At 39.9% G+C, this 19,137-nt stretch overlaps 1 protein-coding gene across 1 annotated transcript in view; it reads left to right on the forward strand.

Annotated features, from left to right (window-relative positions):
- LMO7 (LIM domain 7) overlaps positions 1-18,102 on the forward strand; it is a 234,079-nt gene extending 215,977 nt beyond the window's left edge. Inside the window, exons 28-34 of the mRNA XM_068267863.1 lie at positions 2,300-2,355; positions 3,410-3,556; positions 5,776-5,968; positions 6,129-6,413; positions 10,204-10,312; positions 14,093-14,195; positions 17,355-18,102. Coding sequence (XP_068123964.1) covers positions 2,300-2,355; positions 3,410-3,556; positions 5,776-5,968; positions 6,129-6,413; positions 10,204-10,312; positions 14,093-14,195; positions 17,355-17,377 — 916 coding nt within the window. The 3' untranslated portion in view covers positions 17,378-18,102. The remainder of the gene's footprint in view (positions 1-2,299; positions 2,356-3,409; positions 3,557-5,775; positions 5,969-6,128; positions 6,414-10,203; positions 10,313-14,092; positions 14,196-17,354) is intronic.
- Positions 18,103-19,137: the final 1,035 nt, after the last annotated feature.

Raw genomic sequence — 19,137 nt, forward strand, 5'->3', positions numbered from 1 at the left:
CGGTCCAAGCAAGAAGAAGGGGCTGGTCCAAGCAAGAAGAAGAAGTAGTGTCATATCAAACCAAGGGCAAAGAGGGATAATTTGCATATTCAGTAGCAGCGCATTGTGGGTAACCACAAATGTTCACTTATAGCTGAATTATTGCAGATTTGCTTCTGTTTTTAAGAAGGAAAATTACACCAAGCTTTGCTTTTTTTAGTAGGAGGGCTTTTTGGTCTCTTTTATCCTCCTATACATTCTTAGTAGTTTGGGTCACCCTGAGCTGCTTGGTTACTCTGTTGTACTGGTCCAAGCCCTATCTCATACAGCCTTATCAATCCCTGCTATGTACTGATGAGGACTAAATGTCTGAAATAGGCTTTCACATGTGGGTTTGCTATGACTGTGTAAAAGTTAAACCTATAGGCTTGCTTGCCTTACCAAGGTTGAAAAGGAATAATTTGCATATTTAGTAGTGGTGCATTGTAGGTAATTACAAATGTTCACTTATAGCTGAATTATTGCAGATTTCTCCTGTTTTAACCTCCCTGCCGTTATAAAAAAATGCTGCGCACGGCAGGGAGGGTGTTTTTTCGCATTATTTTTTTTTTTTTAGCATGTAGCTAGCCTAGCGCTAGCTACATGCTTCCCCCCTCCCTGCGGCGTCCCCCCGAATGCGCCGATCGCCGCCGGCGCATATACCCATCCGGAAATCCCGTTCTGAACGGGATTTCCAGGAGGGCTTTCCCCGTCGCCATGGCGACGGGCGCGATGACGTCACCGACGTCATCGACGTCGTGACGTCAGAGGGAGTCCCGAACCACCCCTCGACGCTGCCTGGCACTGATTGGCCAGGCAGCGCACGGGTCTCGGGGGGGGGGGGGGACACCCTCTGTCGCGGCGGGTTGCGGCGAATCGGCGGGGAGCGGCGGCGATCGTAAGTTACACGCAGCTAGCAAAGTGCTAGCTGCGTGTAACAAAAAAAAAATTATGCAAATCGGCCCAGCAGGGCCTGAGGAATCCTCCGCGGCAGGTTACTCGAGCTGAGCTCGGGATAACCGGCAGGGAGGTTAAGAAGGCAAATTACACCAAGCTTTGAATTTTTTTAGTAGAAGGTCTTTTTGGTCCCTTTTATCCACCTACACATTTTGAGTGGTTTGGGTCACCCTGAGCTGCTTGGTTACTCTGTTGTACTGGTCCAAGTCCATATGATCTCATACATCCATATCAATCCTTGCCATGTACAGATGAGGACCAAAAGTCTGAAACAGGCTGTCACATGTGGGTTTGACATGGCTGTGTAAAATTTAAAGCTGTAGGCTTGCTATACACCAGTGGTTCTGGATGCTTGCTTGGCTTACTAAGGGTGAAAATGAATTATTTGCATATTTAGTAGTAGTGCATTGTGGGTAACCACAAATGTTCACTTATAGCTGAATTATTGCATATTTCCTTCTGTTTTAGGAAGGCAAATTACACCAAGCTTTGCTTTTTTTAGTAGGAGGTCTTTTTGGTCTCTTTTATCCCCCTATACATTCCGAGTGGTTTGGGTCACCCTGAGCTGCTTGGTTACTCTGTTGTACTCGTCCAAGCCCTATCTCACACAGCCGTATCAATCCCTGCCATGTAGTGATGAGGACTAAAAGTATGAAACAGGCTGTCTACATGTGGGTTTGATATGACTGTGTAAAATTTAAAGCTATATGATTGGCTTAACAAGGGGGAAAAGGAGTAATTTGCATATTTAGTAGCAGTGCATTGTGGGTAACCACAAATGATCACTTATAGCTGAAATATTGCAGATTTCCTTCTGTTTTAAAAAGGCAAATGACACCAATACAGTGTGCAGCATTGCAGGAAGTGACGACAGTGGAACACACGATGGAACACGGAAGAGGTGAGTCATCCCCGCCCGCTGCCTCTTACTAATAGTGGCGGCTGCTACTGTGCTTAAGCAGGAGGGGGAGCGCACATGGGGGACCCAGGTGAGGGGGGGGGTTCCTGCTGAGCTTAAGCTGGAGGTAGAGCACACATGGGGGACCCAGTTGAGGGGGGGTCCAACCCCCCTCCCAGCCACTGTGCCCAATACCCCCTTCCTGCCCTCTACCCTCTTAGGCGGCGTATGCTACGCTGCGGGTCGGCTAGTTTGTATAATCAGGCCATAATCAACTTGTTTAGTTATTTTAAGATGAATTAAATTGAATTACATTCAGTCAATTTTTAATTGAATTCTGCTTACCTTTTCCTTTCACTGTGTTCTTAAATACATGCATATGTGTGAGCAATGTTCCAATATTCTTGTATGTTCTTTATCTTTTAGGAACAGCAGAGAAAATGAATTTTCAGATTCCATTGATTATGCAAATCAAGGCAATGGTAAGTGGTAGGAAAAACAAAACATTATTTTCCTTGTATATGCATGTTCTGTAGGCTACCGTATATCATCAGTTCTGAGCCCACCTCATGTATAAGTTGACTCCAATATTTGAGTCTCTTAAGCTGGGATTTTTTTTTTATAAGATAACCTAGGAAAGTTAATGGCTGAAAGTGGGGAACAGAAGTGATACTGGCTGCACATAGGGACCAGTTTAGTATTCAGTGCGGCCAGTATCATCCTCCCCCCCCCCCCCCACCCCCCACCTTGGTAACTGGTGCAGCCAGTACCTCACCACCCCACTGGGGCACCTGCTTCTCTCTTCCACACACCCCCCCCATGTGGATATGGTTACAGTGGCTTGGCTCTCACATCTATAATTTTGTCATTTTGCGCTGGATGTGGATGTGCGTACAGCTCAGTACTCACACCCACAGACTACATCTCTTGGCATACATTGCATAACACTGGCAGAAACGTGAGAAAATTGCTGCATCACATCTGAAGAGTAGCTGCTGCATCCTAAACAGATGGGGGGGGGGGGGGACCAGGAAAGCAGCACCCTGTAGGTAAGTAATAATGCTCCCCTCAATACCAGGCCCCACAATGGCACACTCAGTTAATAGGGATGATCAATGAGATGCAAATATTTCTGAGTTTATGCAGAATTATGTAAATTATCATGCAAGTATTTGCCGCTTAAACATGGGCCAATCAAGTCCCACCAAGGGTTAAATTGTTTGGTAGATTTTCAAGCTGCATATACAGTATTTGCATAAAAATGTACATAATTCTGCATTAAATATTTGCATCCCATTGATCATTCCTATCAGTTAAGAACTTCCTTTATGGGGACGTTCATTCTAAAACATATTTGTGGTGGTGCTCAGTTGCCTTTATGTGTACTTGCCTTTTACATCACCAGATGGTGTAACTCTCTTTCTTCATATTGGACTTTCCCATATTTTTTTTTCACCATTTTGTGTGTGACATAAGCAATTTGGCTTATAGGTAAAACAAAATTACGTCTTTCACCTAAATCTTTAAATATACCAGGACCTGGAAAGAAATCTTATGGTTTTGCTGACTGGGTGTATGAAGATAGCCAGAAAAAAAGAACAGAAACAAGCAAATCTCCTCCTGTAATTGAAGTGCAAAGGAAACAAACAATTACTCAGACAAGACAAGCTATTCCAAGCCGAGGTGGGCCCACGCTCAGCTCTCTGGCTTCCATCAATCACATGCAAATCATGAACAAAATAGGCTAAATTTAATGCACGTATTAGCGCTGCCTTCTTGCTTTACAAAGTGTAACTCCACAGTTGTAGATCCAATGTGGTTAGAGTTGGATTGTTGTTAAATACTTAGCGTTCTTTCATTCGCTTTGGAGTCATATTTCTTGTTTCAGGCAGGACTATAGCAAAACATAATTACTGTATACAATTAATAGAAATGGGGTACCCCCTTTCCTAGACTGGTGAGCCATCAGTAGGATACCACCCTATTTATGGTACAAGCACCTATATTTAGCCCAGTGTACATGTTCAAATTACTGTGGTTCTGGCTCATGACTTTACATATACAAAAATTCTCATTTGGGTCTGCTTCTGAATTATTTTAACAAAATAATACGTATTGATGTAACACTGACATATTTTACAGTGTTTAGGAGTCCACTGTCCTGTTACTAACTGCCCCTCAGAGGAACTTACAATTGTTTGAAGTGTTTCTAAAAAAAAAAAAAACACCTAGGATCTGAGAAAAAAACAAAATTAAAACCTATATCTTTATAAAAATACAAGACCTGTTGTTAATTAACTGGAGTTTCACTTTTAAGCAAGATCAAAAACTGCTGCTTGTAGTGAGCTTAATCATTATAGCTATCTGCTTGAGATGGCCAGAAATCATGCTTTTTGCAGATGAAATATGAAGTGTTAAGCACAACCTCTTAAATTTACAAAAACTATGAAAATGTTGATGATTATTGGAAAATGAAGACTTCAACTGTCACAGCTTTGGTCTTCTGCTGTTTGATTCTACTGTATGCACTAGAGAGATCGGGCTCTTCCCTTGTGGTAGAAATGAGACCTACAAGACTAAATGGCGCTGTATTTGGTTAGAATAGTATAATTTAAAGCAATGATTTGAGTTATTTGATTTATTTGAAGCAATAATTTTCTGGAATGGAGACTTGGATGAATGGACATGTTGATAGATTTTGTGTTATCTATAGGATCTGTTTGGACTGTCTCCAATGTGGTAGTGGAGAGCAACGTCCCATTTAGCATGACTTTTCCAGCTGCAAATGGAACCAAAATTGCTGAAAAATCGAGTGCATTGATGTTTTGCATGCATCTGTGTTTTTATAGATGGTAGTAGCCTGAACTGAATGCAGCAACCCACTTATCAAACATTTTATGCAATGGTGGAGTAGTAGCTTGGTAGCATTCTTGTATTCTATATGTATAATGCTGTTGGTCCAATATGGCCAATCTTCTTTTTACTTTGGTTCCTCTTTAAGTGAAAAACATCTCTCAAAATAAATGCCCTATAGGCCAGAATGTAACATTTATTGGATAATAGTATTGCTGATAGTATTTCTGCCTGTCCCTTGGCTGGATCATTCATGAACATATGAGAGCAGGATTTACCTAAGGTAACTTACCAGCCTCTTTTAATAGGCAGAAAGAGGTTACATTTTAGCCTATTAGGCATTTAATTTGTGAAAAAAAATTTGTTTATGATTTACAGGCTACCTTTGGACAGCGCTGCGTAATATGTTGGCGCTTTATAAATACAATAAATAATAATAATAATAATAATTGTTTGAATTCTTCTGTAAGTGACATCTGCGCAGGGAAGTATTTCTGAGAACTTGTGCCCCAACTTTTCACCAACTTATAAACTTGGAGTTAATAGTCCTGCCAGAGACTGCGTCTTCCTGGTCTTGCTTCTGCCTCTGAAGGAGGGGCTTGGTTCCACCAACCAGTGATCTAGCATCTTATTGAACTGTACGGATTCAGTGGAATGGGTACCTGGGTGTGCTCCTTGATGCTGTCAGTACTGCTCTGAGATCTAGGACAGTGAAAGTGTAAACAGGTCTTTCTACTGCTCCAAAATCTGTTGTTTCCAAGTTATACATGTATTAAGATGATATTGGTAGCAATCTAGATTTATTTCTATTATGTCCTTATGGCTATTTTATTTTTGTATTATTGGCTTTTTTTCTCTCCTTTCTGCGTCCCTGTTGTATTTAGTAGGGTAGAGCCTCTGCTGTTCATCAATCATCATGCTTTGCAGTGCTTTTTCTCTCATGCCTTTTCACAGTTTGCACAGGATTTCTACTTCCTAAAGCCAGACTCCTCCCAGTTCTCATTATAGTTTTGTGTTTGTAAATTAAAATCTATGCACGGTTGTTACAGGCAGCAGCACAGAGTTTGGCACTACATGGACAGCAGGTGATCCATACAAGGACAGCCCTGCAGAAGCAGAAAGACAGAGGATACTTCAAGAAATGAAGAAGAAAACTTCCCTCAACAATGATAACAGCTGGATCAGGCAGCGCAGCTCTAGTGTAACAAAAGACTCGTCGTCTGCTCCAACTTTCATGAGAAGGTAGATAAAGTGTAGCTTTAAATGTTTACTTATGAATACAGTGATATTTTCGTTAGTAATAGATTACGCTGTTTGTTACTGTGCATGTTTCCATTTATAGTCAGACTGTAAAGTCATTGGGCCTCCTTATACTATACTTTTTTTTTATATGTATCTTCAGAGGTGAATCACTGGATAATTTAGACTCCAGCTCAGATTCCCGAAGACCGGCATCTTGGGTAAATCAGTCATCATCTTACAACTCCTTGTCATCTAGTCAAGATTTCAGTCGCCCTTCTCAAGTGGTTTCCACTTCCAACCGCACGTATCTGCGTGATCAAACTTCCAGCCTCCCACCGTCTTCATCAGGCTCTGTACGGAGTGCGTCTCTCTCCCAGACATCTGCCGCTTCCACTTTACCCCGGAACCAATCATCTGCCCAAACATCTGCTCAGCAACGCAGCAAGTAAGCACAGTTTTTGTTGGTTTTTAGCCTCGTACATAGAGCATACATTTTTGTGTTGGTAGGTTCCTACTGCTAAGACAGTATATACTGTATGTCTACCAGGGATTGGCAACAGTAAAAAAAAAAATCTTCCCCAAATTGTTACTACACATATCCCTTCAAAGTGATATTCTTGGCGTGGTACAGCTGTATGCTAGATTAGTGTAGTCTATAAAATGTGAGATAAATATTGCATATCTTTTGATAATCAAGTGTCATCTTGCATTGTTTTGCATTGGAGACACATAGCGGTTGATGCACAAATGCACAGTAATTTTACAGGGCTTAGCAATATTACCATTACTTCCTAATAGCGTAACTCGTGGTACACGTCAGCCTACAGGTGTTTTCACCTTCAGGACGGAAACTATTTTCCCCTGTCAGCACTCCTCCCATTCATTCGCCAATAACTTTATCACTATTTATCACACGTAAAAGATCTATATCTTTTTTTTTTTTCCACCACATATTAAGCTTTTTGTAGGCGATACTGGTTTTCAGTAATTACTTTTTCTATGCATTGATAGGCAAATACTTAAAACAAAAAATACACACTTTCTCCGATTCCATCCACCATAGTTTTAAAATAAGCGATGCTACTGTAAATAAAACCCACACATTTTATTTGCCCATTAGTCCCGGCCATCACAATATTTAAATGATGTTCCTAGTACAATGTAGGGCATCAATATATTATGTGGAAATATAGGTGTATTTTTTCTGTATTTTTTCTGTGTCCCATCAATTGTTAACCCTTATGTCCTAAAATAAGTCGTATACCCTCATGGCATACACTAAAAAAAGAGCTGAATCACTTTTTTTTTTTTACTGTTATTTTTTTTTTAATCTTCATTTGTTTGCATGGCAACTGGGGTGGGGGTGGGGAATACTCGTCCAGATAGGCTTAAAGAGTAACTGTCAGGCTGCAAAAGCTAATTTAAACCTCTATTCTCCTGTGTTAAACAGTTTAGAAGGAAGCCAAAAAGGCAATACTGAAGTTAAAAATCTCTCTTAAGCTCAACACACACCATACAATCTTGGTTGTACAGATTTACCAAATCTATAGAGTATAAGGGCCAACAGATTGAAAATACCTTGAATGATTGATTGGATAAGCTCTCTTATACTACTTGAAAGTGGTAAGATTGAACAACCAAGATTGTATGGTGTGTTGAGCCTAACTTTGATTTTTGCTGAATAGCAAACCTCTTTATTCCCAAGCTCCTAAGGAGGCCGACAGGCCGCATAACAGATACTGCAGAGCATGCTGGGGCTGCTGCTTCTCCCTACTGCACTCCCTTGGTCCTCCCCTTCATTTCCCTATCCCGCCCTAAGGCTGCTTTCACAGTGAGAAGTTACAGGCTCATGTTACAGCAGCTTGTATCTTGCAGCCCAGCTCACAGCACTGAAAAATCAATGTGCTGTTCACAGGGCACATGTTCCGTTAGAGTATATTGCAAGAGTCCGGTATTGTTCCTAGCCACATGGCTAATTAATATTCACTGCACAGTAGTGTTGTCCGGATCATGAACCATTAGGATCTTTGATCTGGATCTTTTTTGTGAGTCGAATCATCAGGAAGCAGGGTAAGGGAGGATATTACATCACAATTGGCTTTATACAAGACAGAGCATCAACCTCTGCAAATACTAAATAAAAATTCTGTGAAATCCAAACGTGGATAGTGAAATGCATATGTAATGTAAGTACAGCCAATATTTAGCTACTGATATATGCAGGGCTGTGGAGTCGGAGTCGTGGAGTCGGAGCAATTTTGGGTGCCGGGAGTCGGGAAAAAATGTTCCGACTCCTAATGAATTTGTAACTGTAAATAAAATATGATAAAATGTTCTATTTCTCAGATAAGTCATTAAAAATAATGTATATATACAGTATATATACAGTAATAGCTGTGCTCAGTCCACAAAAATTGAAATAAACCAATCAAAATTAGTTACTTGTGCTGCTTCAATAAAGCAGTCCCCATATTTTTAAAGTCAGATATACATATCTGATTGTGACTGTACAGTATATATGATGTGTACACAGGAATCTCTTATATATACTAAATAACGTCTATGCTGTAAGAATAAAGCCTGATGTGTAGCCGTGTCACTAATAGAGATGGTCAATGAGATGGAAATAATTCTGCATTGATGCTGGTTTATGCAAATATATGCACTCTCTTTGCTCATGAAATCAAATAATTTGATATGTTGTTAAAATTTGGTTTGGTGACTACAAATTAAAGGGTACCTGAGGCGGATGAAAAGAAAAGTGTTATACATACCTGGGGCTTCTTCCAGCCCCCTTCAGGCTAATCAGTCCCTCGCTGTCCACCTCCACCAACTGGATCTTCTGCTATGAGTCCTGGTAATTCAGCCAGTCAGCACAGTCTGGCTAAATGCCGCTTCCACAGCCAGGAGCATACTGCACCTGCGCAATAGTGCTGCGCAGGTGTAGTATGCTCCCGGCGGCGGAGTGTGTGCATGTGCACTACACCAGACTGGCTCAAGTACCTGGACTCATAGCAGAAGATCCAGGTGGCGGAGGAGGACAGCAAGGGACTGTTTAGCCTGAATGGGGCTGGAGGAAGCCCCAGGTCTGTATAAAACTTTAATTTCATCTGTCTCAGGTTTACTTTGTTACACAGTAGTACTATACTCTACATATGCACTCCCCACAGAGCTGCAGGGAATCCACTGAGAATGCTGTGCACATTGAACACAGAGGTGTTGTCTGTCACCCATAAACCTTGTTCAGATTGTGCATGAAGAATGTGTAATAGAGGAAGAATCTCCTCCTTCCCCTGCAGAGTACCTGCACATCATTCTTACATGTACCCACAGTTACATTGCCTACGGCCTGATAGATGTTCTTTGTTCCGAGTTGTACCTTTTACAAGTACTCTTACCAAGGACTAGTTTTAGTCTAAAGGGAATAAATATGGCAGTCTACATATCCTTCTCACTTCAGTTGTCTTGTAAAATTCCTAACCGTTGGCAGTTAAGAGACGAATTTCACGTTACATACTGTTAATCAACAAAATTGTAATATGCAAATTGGAGGAGTCGGAGTCTGAGTCGGTGGAATCCTAAACTGAGGAGTCTGAGTCTGTGGATTTTTGGACCGGCTCCACAGCCCTGGATATATGTGGTTTTTTTTCTCTGAGACCCTATACCGAACAGCTCCTCTTTAAGTGGTTAACGGTTATATTGCTGTCCTCTGTCTGTGCACAGCAATATTACAGAGCTTTTGTGCATCAGGCCATTATATTCCTGTCTCTTTTTAAGGTCTCAACATTTTTATGTACCTTGAAAGTCTATACAGCTTTTGAACCATCCAGTATATTTTGAACTTCGCTCCTTTTTTTAATTCAATATTTTTTCCAAAAAGCAGCTAAATATATTAATTACAAACTACAGTCAACGTTTCCTCCCATTGGTATGGATTGAAAAAGTGTCCTGAAGAGATGGTGATATTTTTTTTCTTTTATAACTCCGTTAAAATCTTTAGCTATTTTGGTTGAGATTTAACAGTTACAGTATAATTACATTTTGTTTTGCATGATTATATTTGCTAAAGATATCTTCATTTGTCAGTTGGTGCATCATAATTACCCATTTCATCCTAATGCTGCTTTGTCCACAAGGGAAGGACTATTTTGTTTGTTTTTTAACTGACTTCTACATTCCAGCACATGTTCCAGAATTCAAACAAGGGCTGAGTTATTTTCTCATTCTACATCTAGGTCAGTGAGCGGGAAGAAATTGTGCTCTTACTGTAATAACAGTTTGGGCAAAGGAGCTGCTATGATCATCGAATCTCTTGGTCTTTGTTTTCATTTACATTGTTTTAAGGTGAGATTCTGAGGAGATTACAATTTATCCTGGGCTACCTTAACCGATCATAGTTGTTGGTATTAGCAGTGAACCTTTGTGAGTCCAGACATTTCTTCATGAATCCGAAGAAGGTACAAATGAGGCTCATTGATTTTAGTTTCTGAAACTTCAGGGTTTTTTTTTTTGTTTGTTTTTAAACTTGTAGCTGTAAATTTGAAGAATTCAGTACAATTGCAGTTATTTCCCATACTTCCACATTCCAAAGCAAAATATACATGCCTAGGCTTTTAATATAGCGTAGAAGTCCACAGATAACATATAGCCTACAAATCCACAGATAACTTACAACACACTAAATCATGTAACATGTACTATAATTCTTTAAGTAGAGGGGATCTGAAATGACTATGTTGTGGTCTGAAAATCAACCAGCAAATACCTGAAGGCTAAACGCTAGAGGTGACTTTAGGCTGCCAAGATCATAAACCTGCAGAACATCCCAAAATTAATAACAGTGCCTTTAAAAGCATAAGAGCTACTCTTCATTTAATATGTGAGAATCTTTAAAAAAAGGCAGTACTTTGATTTTAAAGATTAAATGCTCTTCTTTTTACACAGAAGACGACAAGCTTCAATTTTTATTTAGAAATTCGCCATACCGACACATGTAAACAGTCTATAGTGATAGAAATTAAAACTCCCTTGACAAGGTGCTTTAGCCATTATCCAGTCTCTTTCAAATATTTAGAGATCTTCTGTTCCTGTGCTATTTTTTATTTTCATGAATTGCTGACCCTGTAGACAATAAAACCAGATCGTTTTACCTGGTAAAGCATACATGAGCTTAATGAATACCCTTGTTGAAGTGTGAATAGACAGTTAAATTGTCCCCATCTGTTCTTGGATTAGTTCAAAACTAAGAATCTTTTTCTCTGTACTGTAGACAGTGTAGAGTCGCAACAGAGGAAGAAATTATACACCTATTAACACTCCAGTGGAGATAATCTATTACACTTATTAGCACAGCATCCAAAACACAGTTTCCCTGCCTTATCAAGAGTTCAGTGAGAGTATCCCCCAAAATATACCAATTACTATATTACCGTAAAATAACCAGTTTAGTCTTTCTCGAGCCTGAAATCGACATAGAGAAAAAAGACCTTGTTCAGCATTCTCAGCTAGTGTTAATAATGGAAATATTTTCTCTGCATTTAGGAATTTAGGAAAACAAGTTTTGCAAATATGTTTTGGAAGAGCTGTGCTACAAACATTGTTGTTTATACAAAAGTAAAAGGAGAAACAGAGCGCCCACAATAGTGTAGTATGTTTGACATAATGGCCTCGATTCATAAACAGCAGTGCGATAAAAAAAATCTTGTCGGGAAAATACCGCACTCGGTATTTTCCCGGTCTGTGTGCTAATGCATAAAGATTTCCGCAGCTGCCCTAGGAGGTCGGTAAATTACCGCAGCCCATTGAGCGGTAGAGTAGAGCAGTGTCTCGATTCTCTCTTTGCCCTTCAGAAATGACTCACACAGATGGCTCTCTCCACTGATGACTCAGACAGATGAGTCACACAGTCTTTCCCTGCCTGCTCAAATGATTCACACAGAGGGCTCTCTGCAGTGGCGTAGCTAAGGAGCTGTGGGCCCCAATGCAAGTTTTATAATGGGGCCCCTAAGCACTCTATATATAACAATTGATACGGCGCACCAAAACCTGCCAATGGCAACTACAGCGTCAGAGGTGCAAGAAGGGGATGGGGAACAGTTTGTTGATGATTACCATTATTCAAAGTATCTATAGAAGTGATTTTTATGAACAAAGGACCAATAAAGAGCGAATACTGTAGTTGATGGCGGGCCCTCCGGGGCCCCTCTGGCCCAAGGGCCCCGATGCGGTCGCTACCTCTGCAACCCCTATTGCTACGCCCCTGGCTCTCTGGCTCTCTCCACTGATTACTCAAACAGACTTCGGCTCTCTGCACTTTTGCATTCATCAGAGCTGTCGGTAACTTATCGCCTCACTAGAGGTGTTGGTAACTACCACCAGGCTTACCGCTTGTTGCAGGCTTTATGAATTGAGATTTGCTGACAATTTACTGACGTGTTGTCGGTAACTGCAGCCAAGTCGGTAATTTATCTCCCTGGTCGGTAATGTCAGCTTTTCATGCGGTAACGGCCTTTATGAATTGACATTTTGCTAAGTGGTCGGTAAAGTCTGCTGTTTTCAGCATTACCGCATGAGGTAATGCTTTATGAATCAAGGCCAATGAATAAATGTTCGAAGATAAATTATACTCACAAACAAGGGTTACTGCTCAGGCAACCACTGTTAAGGCAGGTGTGGATGTAAGACCTGACCCCGCTCAGGTTAAGAAGTCGCTCTCTGCAGATAGGAAAAGTAGGGAATAACACTCTTCCACCAAGGGTGGACTATACATTTAAACACTATAAATTTAAACAGAGGCACCAATAACAAGAATGAAATATGCTTAAATCCAACTAAAAAGGGGACTTGCCTCCCCAAAAGTAGACAAGATTCTGTTGTTTTGCTCAACAATTTGCTTTATTTAAACGCTCCACAATTCAATCCGTTTCGCAGTTACAATCCTGCTTCATCAGGTTAATACCGGATTACCTAGAATATGTCTAGTAGCAAGCCAAGCGCCTCTGTGATTATTATTCAATACACAATTAAGTGAAAAAGTGGACATCTGCTTTAAGGATGTCTTTACTATAGAGGTATTTCATTATTGACTTATTCCTCACCAATGATGATTAAAATTGTATACTCCAATTGGAGATCTGTTACTTTAACCACCTTCAGCATGATTACAATTCTGAACAGGCCAAGTAGGATAGGTTCCAGCATACTCTCTTGTATATTTGGGTGGCTAGTCAGAAGAGCAACGACAGCAGTTGCAGATAATGACACACAACCCTCTCCAACTTTAGTCTTCCAGTTAAGCTTTTAGTTAAGCTATTTACAGGCATGGAATATTTTTCTTTACATAACTGTAGATTATCAGAAAACTACCTGGAGTCTGTCCAGCATGCCATGACCTTCTGGTCTGCTTAAGAGAGAAGAAATCATGAAAAAATGAATTGAGATTTCCTAGCCATCCATGACTGTGTTCCCTGAGACAGTTCTATGTAAGGTTTCTCCCTCACTCTTCTCCATGCAAAGTGCATGCTCAGCTTCCCAGTACCTCTCTTGTTGGCTGAAGTGCTCGGAGTATGATCGTAGCATTCTTGCAGGTCTGGCCTCCTCCCCAGGTTTTTATTTAAACTACAGCTTGATAATAAATCTTGGCAGAATGCTGTGAACATCGATTTTTTTTTTTCACTTCTGCATATGCCAAAAGGAATTGTTTGATTGCATATTTAAATTGACAGCTGAACAATTAAGACTATGTTTGCGTTCTGTGAATATATTTTAATTAAGGCAATACCAAGTTAGAAAGTGAAGTTCCCTGATTAAGAGCCTGGAAGTCTTTAGAGATCAGTTTTATTTCATGAAATGTCTGGGCCACAAAAGTTCACCTAGTGCCAAAACTTTGCTTTATATTTGCTGGTGGCTTGGGCTGAGGACTGGTGCTTTTCTCTACATGATCGCTTTGCACAATCTAATAACCAAGGCTGATTATTGCTGGCTGCTGACTAACCCACTAATGACTTCAGTTGCTTTGCTGCTTTCAGCGGTGTCAGGTTCTGCTGGATGTATCCTGCAAGCTGGATTTGTGACCACAGACCAGGCATTGTGTATAGTCTAACGCTCTTGTCTTTTATTGAACAGTGTGTTGCTTGTGAAAGAGACCTTGGAGGATCCCAATCCGGAGCAGAAGTCAGAATCCGGAATAACGACCTCTACTGTAACAGCTGCTACATTAAATTTAAATGTAAGTGTTTAGAATATCTGTCGCATAGACAGGCACATAGCCTTACTGATTTACAGACGGAGTGCACTTTTATGTCTGTTTATACAGGGAATAATTAATAACTGGGGATGTTATTACTGCCCATGAGCATTCAGCAACAGATATGTGTTTTTCCCTCAGAAAATAGCCATTTGTTTATTATAATATTGGCGTAAGGCGTACTGAAGTAACTGGTGATTAGAAATTGGTCACACTGCATGAGTCAGGATGTCACTTGTATCTCAGAACAAGATTTTGGCATGTAGTTATAACTGTCTGGTACCATTCAGATCACCATTCCCCCCAAAATAGGTGGTTGGTTGAGTGTTTTTTGACCCACTACCAATATGCTGTATTGCCAAACCACCTCTCTGATGACTTGTCAATAGATGAGCTTCTGTGAAAGAATATTTAGAGTAATGGGTGAATGCAAGCGATGCATAGAGTAGGTGGATGGAATTGTGGTACTTGATAAAAATCCGAATGTATATGCAGGGATGGCTAGAAACTTGTGCTTGGATTAGCACAAATTGTTCCATAGCAGGGGGTAGGGCATGGAAGATTCGTGAGTTGGCAAAAGTTATGTGTGATGATTGGGATGGGAAATTCTGTGGGGAGTGTAGGACAGGTTGGGAGATGTGGAATGTATTTAAGACCGGTGAATGGATAGATAATAAACAGGTGATAACACCAACTGGGAAATAGAAGCGGTGAACAGTGGGAAGTTCATAGTGGGGCTGATTGGATAAATCAGTGGTTGGCATATTACAGTAAGGATGGGCAGAAGCAGGGATTGTGGTGGGCATGGTAAGGCGGTAGAAAATATAATAGGTGCATATTTTGATTGTGGTGAATCCAGTACATGTTTATGTAACCTTTGTTAGAAATTCCTGATATTGTGGGTAACTGCACGAAAGGCAGTGTTTTACCATACATGCAACACCAGTTATACAATATTGCAGGATGTGCTGTAGTGTATGTCCATAACCACTTCAGCCTATCTGGACGAATATGTACGTCCAGATGGGCTGCGCTGCGCATGCTCCTGCGTGCATGCCTGCCGTTAGACTTCCGGTCAGTGAATGGGAATATAGTTCCCATTCACCAATCAAAGTCCCCTGCAGAAAAAGCGACCGTCTCTTATCAGAGTCAGAGACTGCCGTCTTTCTGCAAAAAAAAAAAAAAATTCCCGTCCTCTTTCTAGTTCCCGGATGCGTTCGCATCCAGGACTTTGACTGTGGCCATCTTGTGGCCAAATGGTAAACTACACCCACATACATTTTTTATTAAACAGTTATATTATATTTAAAATTAGCCGTTTCCCTCCCACACCAAAAATTACCCAAATACATTTTTTAATTAAAAAAGAAATTACAATAAAAAAATAAAACGTTACCTAAGGGTCTGAACTTTTTAAATATGCATATCAAGAGAGTATATTATAACATTTTTTTTTAATTATGGGCTTGTAAATCGTGATAGACGCACATTGAAAAAATGCACCTTTATTTCTAAATAAAATATTGGCGCCATAAATTGTGATAGGGGCATCATTTAAATGGTGTAATAACCGGGACAAATGGGCAAATAAAATACATGAGTTTTAATTACGGTAGCATATATGAATTTCAAACTATAATGGCCAAAAACTGAGAAATAATGATTTTTTTCTATTTCTTTCTTAATCTTCCTGGTAAAATGGATTTAGAAAAAAATAATTCTTAGCAAAATGTACCAAAGAAAGCCTAATTAGTGGTGGAAAAAACGAGGTATAGATCATTTAATTGTGATAAGTAGTGATAAAGTTATTGGCGAATGAATGGGAGGTGAACATTGCTCAGATGCATAAGGTTTTCGACACTGTGGGGCTGAAGTGGCTAATGCTGGATACAAACCATGCGTTTCTGCGTCGAATGCGTCCGTCGATGCGCGTCGATTCAATTATTTCCGAGCATTTCCGAACGCATTTCAATGATTTTTAGGTCGATTGCCAAGTAAAATATGGCAAATCGACCTAACGATCCATCGAAGCTTGAATTGGACATGTCGGAAATAATCGAATCAATGCGTATCGACGAACGCGGAAACGCATGGTGTGTATCCAGCATAACAAGCACTTCAGATTAGCCCTCAGCATATACTGCTATCGATTTCACCAACATAACTTCCTCTGCAGAGAACAGGACTTAACATTATTTCTTTATTACACGTAACTGTGTAAAGTCAGCTAATCCATGTTTGCAATTGGCTTCTTCTCTGGCAGTCCCCATGGACTCCGTAAAAAAACCACATTACATACTTATAGATGTCTTGCAATAATTGAGCATGGCACATCGTAAAACAAATAATGCCTGATGAGTGGCAGCTTTATTCGGGGGCAGTTATGTTGTCTGAAATGATAGTATTTTGCAGAGGCATAGAATTAGAATGCCTATTTTTATTGGTTCACAGGAAACAAGGGCCCCGCTCGGCCTGTGCTGTCTTTTATACTGACTCCAACAATGTTCCCCTTATAGTGGCCCCTATGCTGTAAACCCCCCACCCCCCTTCCCCTTATTTTCCCTCTTTGATTAGTGGTCCTCTCGCCCTTACAGTTTCCTTGGTAGTCTAGTGGTCCAGCTGATTAGAGTAGTCGCCCATTTCATAGGGAATAAAGCTGAAATATGATGAACTCTTCTGAGATTATGCAAATGTACTTTTGGGTGCAGTTGTACATTGTATATTAGGCTCTCCAGCTGCATAAGTGTTTTCCTTAGAAAATATAGTATTTACACATAAGTTTCCCCAAAGTGATCATTTTTCTGAACCCATACTCTTAAGTTGGAACTAAGCTAAAAGGTTTGCACACTTTTACAAGACTTTGTTTTTTTTCTACCTACGCACTTGGTGAATAAACTTGATTCTGATGCTGAAATGTGTGCTTATTTTTACATCTGGCCTGTCAATAGGGTAAGTGGAATGCCATAGGCCAGTGCTGTAACAAAAGCACCTTATAAGATGTAAGTGTTAGCTCTTCACTCGTGTCATTACTTCTCCGTATTAGAAAGTAACTTGCATGTTGGAAAACAGATGATGGATCACAGAAATGACACAGAGTAGACATTAAAGTAGAGAACTAATCCTCTTGTGTTTCTTCAACAGCTGGGCAGCCTACTTCCATGTGAAAGCCCTATAAGTACAGAATCTCTTGCAGAAGAATCTGAGGAGGATCCATCAGATGAATATGACGATGAGGAGGAGGAGGAGGAGGAGGAGGAGGAGGAGGAGGAGGATGTAAATGTTTAAGCACAAGCTGGATGTGTGCTTCTTACTGCTTATGTTATCTGTAAGATATAACATTGCAATGGCCTTTTATTCTTGTATTACCTCTTTAACCAGATTTTTTTGTTGACCTATTTATGAGAGGATAATCAAAACTAAGGGGCATGTTGTATTTTCAGTGTTCTGAAATTTCTATGTAAAAAGTGTGCTTTTATCTGATTTCAAAATATTTTTGAACCATTCTTCCGTCTGTCTTGTTGCTGTTTTCTGAAGAGGGTGTATTCTTTAAACTTACTATTTAACATGCAGTATCGGATGAGTAGTAGAGTGCTGTCGCTGTCTCTTCTTCTGGCTATCTGTGTCCAGCTGAACAAAGCAATCTGAAAATTGCATTTGAATGTATTGCGTTCACCCTGTGGTTATAGCACTGTTTTTTTGGGGAGGTACAGGAAGGCTGCAAATTCTTATTTCTAAAGTTTAAAATGTCTATGCAGGAATTTTGCAGTAATGCATTTATAGTTCATCTAAAATTATTTGTTGGAAATGTTTATTTTGCAAAAAGACTTTTCTGTACCTAAAATATTTTCTGATTTACTTTTGTAAATAAATTGTGGCTGCATTTAAATCAGATATTGCAGTGTCTGCTTTATTTCAGATATTTAGGAAAATTACAGACAATTACTGGGCCCTGATGCATTAACTGATCTTAGGAGCTTTATTGTACGTATTATTATTATTTATTGTATTTATAAAGCGCCAACATATTACGCAGCGCTGCACAATAGATAAATGGGTTAACATACAAGCTAGAACATACAGAAACTCACAACAAAACAAGATCATGTAAATGATTTGATAACAATACAGTGTCATAGGTCAAAATAGAGACTGTTCTAGTCCACAAGAGGGGTGATTGTCAGTAAGATTGCATAATCTTACATAATTTCTTGCATAATTTACATTACTATTTGCTGTTTTAACACTACATTAAATTAAGGTGAACATAAGCAATAAACAAGGAACCAGGTGGGTTGTTTATGGTGTTATAAGATAAAGATATTCATATTTTTATGTTTCTGCTAAATATAAAAGTCCATTGTAGAACCCTTCAGAAAAGTTGCAATTGCTTCCAAGCCAAGTCCTACATCATGAAACCTTATGTGCACTCCATATTATAGTAGCCACTTCTTCAGATGTAGGTGACAACTTTAAAGTGGACCTGAAGTCAGAACTTCCTCTCTACTGTAAAATATAAGTAACTGTGTAATAAGCTTTAAAGAAAAACATTTCTTTGCAGATTTATTACAGGAGTTATGTAAGCTGCAACAGTGTGTCTACTTCCTGTTTTCATGGAAGCAGACAAAGGGTTAACATGCTGTGATTACATATTAGCTGTAGTAGAAAGGAGAACAAAAGATGATTGGCACTTGTTGCAATATTGGCCTCTGACGAAGCAGGGGGACCTGCGAAATGGCTGTCAGTTAAAAATGGTGCGGAGTGAAAAATGGCGCACCGTTCCACCGATCATAAAACGATATTTACCGCTTTAATGTAAATACATTAAAACGGTAAATAACGTTTTATAAAACATTTATAAGCAGAACGGTGCGCCATTGAAAAATTCAGGGTGGCTAGTGAGGCAGCGAGGGTCAGGGAGAGAGGC

Source organism: Hyperolius riggenbachi, chromosome 2, assembly GCF_040937935.1.
Source record: "Hyperolius riggenbachi isolate aHypRig1 chromosome 2, aHypRig1.pri, whole genome shotgun sequence".
Classification (NCBI taxonomy): domain Eukaryota; kingdom Metazoa; phylum Chordata; class Amphibia; order Anura; family Hyperoliidae; genus Hyperolius; species Hyperolius riggenbachi.